Source organism: Epinephelus moara, chromosome 17 (genome assembly GCF_006386435.1).
Source record: "Epinephelus moara isolate mb chromosome 17, YSFRI_EMoa_1.0, whole genome shotgun sequence".
Lineage (NCBI taxonomy): Eukaryota > Metazoa > Chordata > Actinopteri > Perciformes > Serranidae > Epinephelus > Epinephelus moara.
In genome coordinates this window covers 33,027,401-33,034,832 of record NC_065522.1, presented here as the reverse complement: position 1 = coordinate 33,034,832, position 7,432 = coordinate 33,027,401, and the positions used below count along the sequence as shown (strand labels likewise).

General features: G+C 43.5%; 1 protein-coding gene across 1 annotated transcript in view; it reads right to left on the bottom strand.

Moving 5' to 3' along the window:
* rbm46 (RNA binding motif protein 46) overlaps positions 1-7,432 on the bottom strand; it is a 34,706-nt gene that overhangs the window by 2,698 nt on the left and 24,576 nt on the right. Inside the window, exon 10 of the mRNA XM_050066394.1 lies at positions 1,065-1,338. Within this exon, the coding sequence (XP_049922351.1) occupies positions 1,067-1,338 (272 nt within the window). The 3' untranslated portion in view covers positions 1,065-1,066. The remainder of the gene's footprint in view (positions 1-1,064; positions 1,339-7,432) is intronic.

Genomic DNA, 7,432 nt, shown 5'->3' with positions numbered 1-7,432 from the left:
TCAATTATGTGTTTTTGGACGTTTGAATCTGGGGCGCCGTCAGCCTCCATTAGGTGGAGTTGTGTTGCTACCTCCTCTCCCCTTGGATCTCTGCAAGTGATGTGAGGACTCTAAAACTTCACCTGAGCCTCCCTCGGCATATGGGTGAGTAGATAATGGCTGAATTTTCATTTTTGGGTGCACTATCCCTTTAAGGCATGTTTATTGTGTGTTTAATGTGTGTTTATATTTATAATATATATTTAAAAAAAGAAAACAGTCAGGATCTCCTACTTTATTTACAAACACAGGAATAAAAAATATGTATAAATGAAATCATGATATTTATTTTTGTCCTGTTTAACTCAACTTTAACTTATCTATTCATTCATGCATTAATCTATTTATAAACTCAGTTAATCAATGCCTTAATTTATTTCTGTATATTTTAGCGTGGACTTATTCCTTTATTTATTTCCATATTTTTTAAAGATTTATTTCTGTTTTTATTTTTTATTCCTTTATTTATTCAAACAGTTTTTTCTTCCCGTATTTATTCATTTATGTGCTTTTTCATACATTTTTAAATAATTTCCCTCTTTACTTTTTATTTCTATATTGTTTCAAACATTCGTTTATTTCTGTATTTATTCATTCTTGTATTTATCATACATTTTTAAAATAATTTCCATATTTATTTTTATTCCTTTATTCATTAAGTTATTTATTTATTTCTGTATTTATTTACACATTTTTTTAAATTATTCCGGCATTAATTTTTTATTCCTTTATTTATTTAAAGAGTTACTTATTTATTTCCCTATTTATTTGATCTTGTATTTATTCATACATTTATGTATTTCCACATTTACTTTTATACTTCAGTCATTATTTATTCTCCATGCTCATTATGTTTTCAGCAAATACCTGCTAAATGAAGCATTTTTGGAGCATGAACACGTGATTAATGCATTCATAGGTTATTGTGGTGAATTCACAAACAGCTGTGTGCAGCAGGAAACATAAACTCGTGCGGCGCCCACAGTTTAACACTTCAGCATTATACAGTCATGTGTGTGTCTCACCGTCAGTAGAAAGGCGACTGGGAGTTGATGTAGAGCCTTGGAGTTTGGGAGGCAGCCGGGGGGAGCGAGGAAAGAGAGGAGAGGGCAGGAGAGAGGGTGAAGGGAGAGAGAGAGAGAGGGGGAGGAGGAGGAGGAGGAGGAGAGAGGCAGGAGGCGAAGGCTCTGCCGCCGCAGGTCAGCATCCCGGGAGTGGTGGCGGAGGGGGGGGCGGCGAGCGGAGGAGAAGAGCTGCTGGGGGAATCACAGGAAGCCACTGAGCTCAGAATGGATGAGTCTGTGGGGAGAGAGAGAGAGAGGAGAGGGGGTGAGGAGGAGGAAAACACGGAGGGAGGAAGAGCGGGATACAGGGGGATGATGGGGGAAAGGATGGAGCGAGAGGAAGTAAAGAATGCAACAGTCCCTCTGGATGTAAATCAATAGCTGGTGTGAAGACTGCAGGATTCACTGTGCTGACAGACTCAGAGCTGTGAGTGCTCTCAGCCTGCTGTTGGGCGTCGAGGACACGCTGAGACACACTCTGCTGCTAACGAGAAAACTCCACAGGGTCACTTTAAACGTGCTGCAATAAATCACTAAATAACACCGAATGGGCCGAAACTTTTAAGTTAATGCTCAACGATTCATCATCTTTACAGCGAATCAGAACTTTAAAGAGCTTTTTACCATTTTACACTCTGAAGGTCACGGGTGAAGAAGTCAGGGGCAACAAAGAGGAGGAAATCAACAGTAACACAACAAGCACTGAGGTTTACTGGCCGGTCTTTGACTGAGGTTCAGTCCTCTCATCTTTTAAAGAGGATACAAACTGTTGTGACACAGAGACGTTTTCCAGTTGGCCTCGTTTGTTTGTTTGTGCAGCCCAGTGTCACAAATCACACATTTGCCTCAAACAGTCTGTACAGCAAACTCCTTCTGTCCTCACACCCTCCACTCAGGGCAGGGAAAACTCCCCCAACACTAGAATCACTGTCCCGTGGCTGTATGACAAATGTCTCCCCTTCTGTTCCTGAGATATGACGTTAAAACATGATGATGTCACCGTCAAGCTGACCTTTGACCTTTTGACCTTCATTATTTTATCCTGTTAGACATTTGTGTCAAGTTTGGTCAGAATTAGTGAATGAATTCTTCAGTTATGGACAAAAACATGTTTTTTGAGGTCACACTGACCTTTGACCTCCAAATTATAATCAGTTTATTTTTCACTCCAAGTGGACGTTTGTGCCAAATTTGAAAGAAAAAAAAAAAAATAAAATAATAATAATTTTAAAAAAATCCTCAAAGTATTCTTTAAATGTTGCATTCACAAGAATTATACAGATGAGGTCACAGTGATGTTGACCTTTAACCATCAACCACCTAATCAGTTAATTGTTGAGTCCAAGTGGACGTTTGTGCCAAATTTGAAAAAACATCCTCACGTGATTCTTGAGAGACTGCGTTCACCACAAAGAGACGGTGGCAAAGTCACAGTGACCTTGAACTTTGTCCACCAAAATGGAATCAGTTCATCCCTGAGTCCAAGTGGACGTTTGTGCCAAATTTGAGGCGTTATAGAGTAGGGCTGTCAACGAATGTTCTAAATTCGATTTTAAATTCGAATTTGAAAAAAAAAAAAAATGGACCTTCGAATGTGAAAATTGATATTCGATTGTGGAGAAAAAAAAACACCACTGCAGCTGTCCTCTTTGCGAGGAGGCGTTGGCCTGGGCCGCTGCACTGAACGCACTGCATAAGGCCACACCGTCCACGGAAGTGCTGCGAAGCGCAGCGCACCGAAATTCTCATGCGAGCCGGAGCACTTCTGTTCACATCAGGCGCATTTCTCCACGCTGGTCGACAAGCGATTCTGCTCCCAGCTGTTGTCTCCGTCACCCGGCTTGACACATTCGCTCATGGCTCGCGCAGAAAATAGACCAGACGCCGAAGCGATCGCTGCAGGGTGCGAGCCGGCCACGGAGCTGCGTGGGTGACACAATTGGTTAACATGGGCGCTGAAAGGAAACTGTGCTTTGCTTCTCGGCGCTTCGAGGCTATTCGCAGCGCTTCCGCAGGCGGTGTGGCCTGACGGGTCAGAGAGGAGGGGTGAGCGAGAGAGGTCCGTATAACGTAATGTTATACATAATTGTTTTATGTGTTTTAATGTGTAGGTATGTTTTCAAAGACGTTTATGTTGAAATAAAAATACCTACAAGTAGTTATGTTTCCTTGTATTAATACATATACAAGTATATTTCCTTGTATTAGTTTGCCCTCTTGTGGACATAATGCGAAAAAAAAAAAAATTCAAATGGTTCAAACCTACAAGTTATTTTTAGAGGAAATATTCGAACGTCATTTCTGAGCAATTTTGACAGCCCTATTATAGAGATACTGTGTTCATGAGAATAGGACGGAGTGAAGGACAGACCAGACACTGAAACATGAACTTCCATGGCCTTCGCCATTCCTGAAGACGTCAGGAAACATGTCACCACTCGTGAACTCTGAGCCTTCAGTAAACTTCGTCGTGAAAACCACAAGGTGGGCGTTCATATGGACGTTTCTCGTGAATACGGAAAACATGACCCAATTTTATAGATATTTTTTTGGGCCCTTCATTTGATAGGGCAGCGACAGCATTAAGGGGGGAGAGGGGCTATGACATGCAGCAAAGGCAGAAAGAAAAAGAAAAATAAGGGCCGCAGTGGAAACAGCACCGTAAACGTCACGTAGACACAAGATACTTGGTGCAAACGTTTTAAAACTAAAAACTGTGTGAAGCAACAAAGCTGGATCTAATTTATAGGAATAATCAGAGCTGAAACGGCACGTGCAACACTGGACAGAGTGAAATCACAATTATTTCAATTAATTTTAATCAAGTCATTAAGCCCTTCTGCAAATGAAGAGAGAGACATTAAAAATGCATGAGGTCCTGCAGCGACGGGACGGAGGGAGATAAAGGAGGAGCGAGGGGCTGAGCTCCATCAGCTGCAGAGACTCTGCTCCCTCCGGAGCTCAGAGAACAATAAGTAACTGCATGTGGTGTAACAAGAGTTTGATTAAAAGTGTCCACCACAGGGCCAACGTCCAGCAGCAACTCTCCTCTTCAGAGTGTCAGAGAAACTGTTTTAATTGTGTGTGGTTTGGCTGGTGGGCGGAGCCTCGCAGCGCGGGGACATGAGAGAGCAGCTGAGACAAGAACCTGCTGCCTGCAGGTCAGTGAGGGAAACCATGTTAAATTCTCGTCGTGCTCTGAAAAGTTTATCACGCCTTCTCTACGACGCCAACTGTCTGTAACACTGACTCCAGCAGGTAACGACTCAGAGGCTCAGGATGTGACTGATTTAGTGATGCAGATCTGTTTGATCTGTTTGCAGCTGCTGATATTTGTTTCAAAGATCTCATTTTGAGCAGAACTCCTCAAATCTACGACGCGTTGTTCCTGCAGCTGGGCTTTGATCAACAGGGAGCTCCAGATGGCACCAGCTCAGACTCGTAGCAGCTGTGAGTCAACACACGACACAACACGTCAGCTAACCGCAGCCTCTCTGCTGCAGTCAGGTGAGCTGGGAATTAAAGAACTCGTGAAAAGTCAGCGGTGCTCACATCGGCCCAGGTTCCTCTCAGCGTGCTATTTGCCGTCCAGCCCAGTTTAATCTCAGCAGAACAAAAGGAAACAATAATGTGAATGTGAATAAATGATGACGGTTAGATTGAGACAGTAAAAAAGTAATAATGCAAACACAGGCTGCTGAAACACATCCAGCTCTGTATGAATACAAAGAGACTGCTTTAAAATGCATGAATAAAGTATATATATACACATTAACTGTCCACTGTAGACTTTCTGTAAGCAGGGGCCATGATTATTAATATCTCATGAGAACAGCTGCTTTGACCACACACACACACACACACACACACACACACAGTACACGGAGCAGTTAAATTAAACTACATTACATTTTACAGCATCACTTCTTCGGCTTTATGAGCTCAGCCACAACATTTGCTTCACTCTGCCGCAGTCTGAAATCACTGGCAGGGAAAACCCTGTTACACTGAACAAACTGAAGAAATAAAAGTCAAGGTGGGGTGGTCTGGTGTCAATCAGGGGAGCACATGCGTCACATGACCTCGTCCTTCAGTAGTGAATCACTCAGAGAGAGTAAATCACGCTTCTGATGGCCGGAGCCAACATGTTGGAGAATAAACTGGACTCTCTCTGTCCTTCTCATTTTCCAACAGGATATCTTGAACTGTAACATCCTTTGATTCACCGACACTTGATCCTGATACGTTCTCAATGATACTCTGACATGTTGGAACCATTTCACAACTTTGGTGGATTAAATCCAACAACAAACCCCCTCAACAAAGCATCTGAATGATGTGAGAGCTGAGGTTCAATGACTGTTTCTGTCAAGGAAGTCAGGTGACTGTGGACGGAGGCAGCAGCAAAATGTGTTTTAGCCACACAAACATAGGACCACCTGGAATAAACCATCACCAGTTTAAGTGTAGGCTATATGTAGAATACTTTCACTGCTTCAGCACTGTCAGGCAGCCCTTTACAACACCCAGCTGACACCTTTATGTTATGCTCTGGTTAAAGCCACCAGACTGCTTTGATGGAAACAGTAACTCAAAATGAGTCACTGGTCACAGTGATCAATCATAGTTTGTGGTTTTTGTGAATTCTGGAAGCGCTGTAATCATGCAGGTCTCTTATCAGCTTCTATAAACTACAAGCATGTCTCACATTTCAATGAAGACAAGAAGGACGCTAAGGCCTAGTCAGCACCTGCACAGTGCTGCTGTGCAAAAGCAGAGATGAGAGATTTAGCAGAGCAGCTGTCGACTTTGATTCCTCTGAGCAGCATGCACGGGAATGAAACACAGTCTAATTTATATGTTCCCCGATGGTCTTAACAAGTCTCTAAATTTGTTGCTAGACGCTTTTTACAAATAAAGTCTCTAAAGGTGCGGACACACCAAACTGACAGCAAAGAACTAGCAGCAACGAAAGCCAACTGTTGCGTCGTCTACGTCGCCTCACGTCGCCCTGTGTCAGTTGCATTTGAACACACTACACGGACTACATCCGACGGCCAAGTAGCACGTACGTTCTGCGCCTGCGTGAGAGAGAGCGGAGTGAGAGAGTGGTACATCCTGTCAGCCGAGGGGTTTCCTATCTGTGCAGCCGAGCACCGCGGCACCTCCACGGACTATTACATCCAGACGGTCCCGGTGTTTCCTCCTCAGGCTCCACTTCACTCAGCTGCCCGATAAACCCGCTGCTTCTTCCCACTTTAACCTGAATAACAAACCAGGGCTCGGTGCTCCGGTTGGATCCAAACGGAGAGCCGGGGCTAGCTCAGAGACTAGCAGAGGCCCTGATCCCACAGAAAGTGTTTCAGCAGCTGGAGGCGGCTTTTGTACTTGATTTTAATGAGAATGAAGCTTTTTGCCCGCTGTTTTTGCGACGCGCCTCGTGTTTCTGCACTCTAGGCGCCTGGTGTTTTTGCCGGACAGCTCTGAACTCCTCGAGCTGAATAACTTAAACTCAAAGCAGAAAAGCGCCCCATGTCTTCTCTTTTTTCATCATCTGTTTTCCCATTGTCTAACCAGATGATTTGAGAGGCGGGGCTTCTGTGGTGGTCACGACAACAAGTCTACAGTTGGCAAACGATGGAGGAGCAACTGGTGGTAACTGCTGGATACCCTAACCCTATACGGCTTGACGATAGACAGCAGGTTGTCAAACTGCCACCGAGTCAACCTGCAAAATGCTTTCTGTCTTTATTTATATAGCGCCTTTCATACATGGCCTGAGAGGGTTTGAAAAAGTTGCCAAATCTTGCATGAAAGTTGCCAAGTTGGCTTCACTGGTTCTGAACTAGGGATGTTCCTGGCAACTAATTCCCTGTCAACGAAATTTTTAATTAACAGTAGTCGAGTCTAAAAAAGGGAAACAAAATTTAACACAATTTATTGTTAAGTATTTGAAACACTGTCCCAAACATACTGTGTGCATTAAGAGCCCTTTGGAGCCTACTGTCTGATGGCTCTGTAGCACCCACTAGTGGCGGGCAGCTGCATGACAGTTAAGCTGCCTTGTACATGAATCAATCAATCAATCAATCAATCAATCAAACTTTATTTATATAGCGCTTTTCATACATTAAAAATGCAACCTCAAAGTGCTTCACAAAATAAAAACATACAACAAAAAAAAAAAAATACTACAAATATTGAAAACCCGCCCCTCCCACCCCGACATATCAGAACAGGGGAGGACAGGAGCGGGAGAACTGTGGGTCGCCACACGAGCAGCGCCCCGTTTACTTAGATGAAAAAAGGAGAACAAGAGGGAGGAAGAG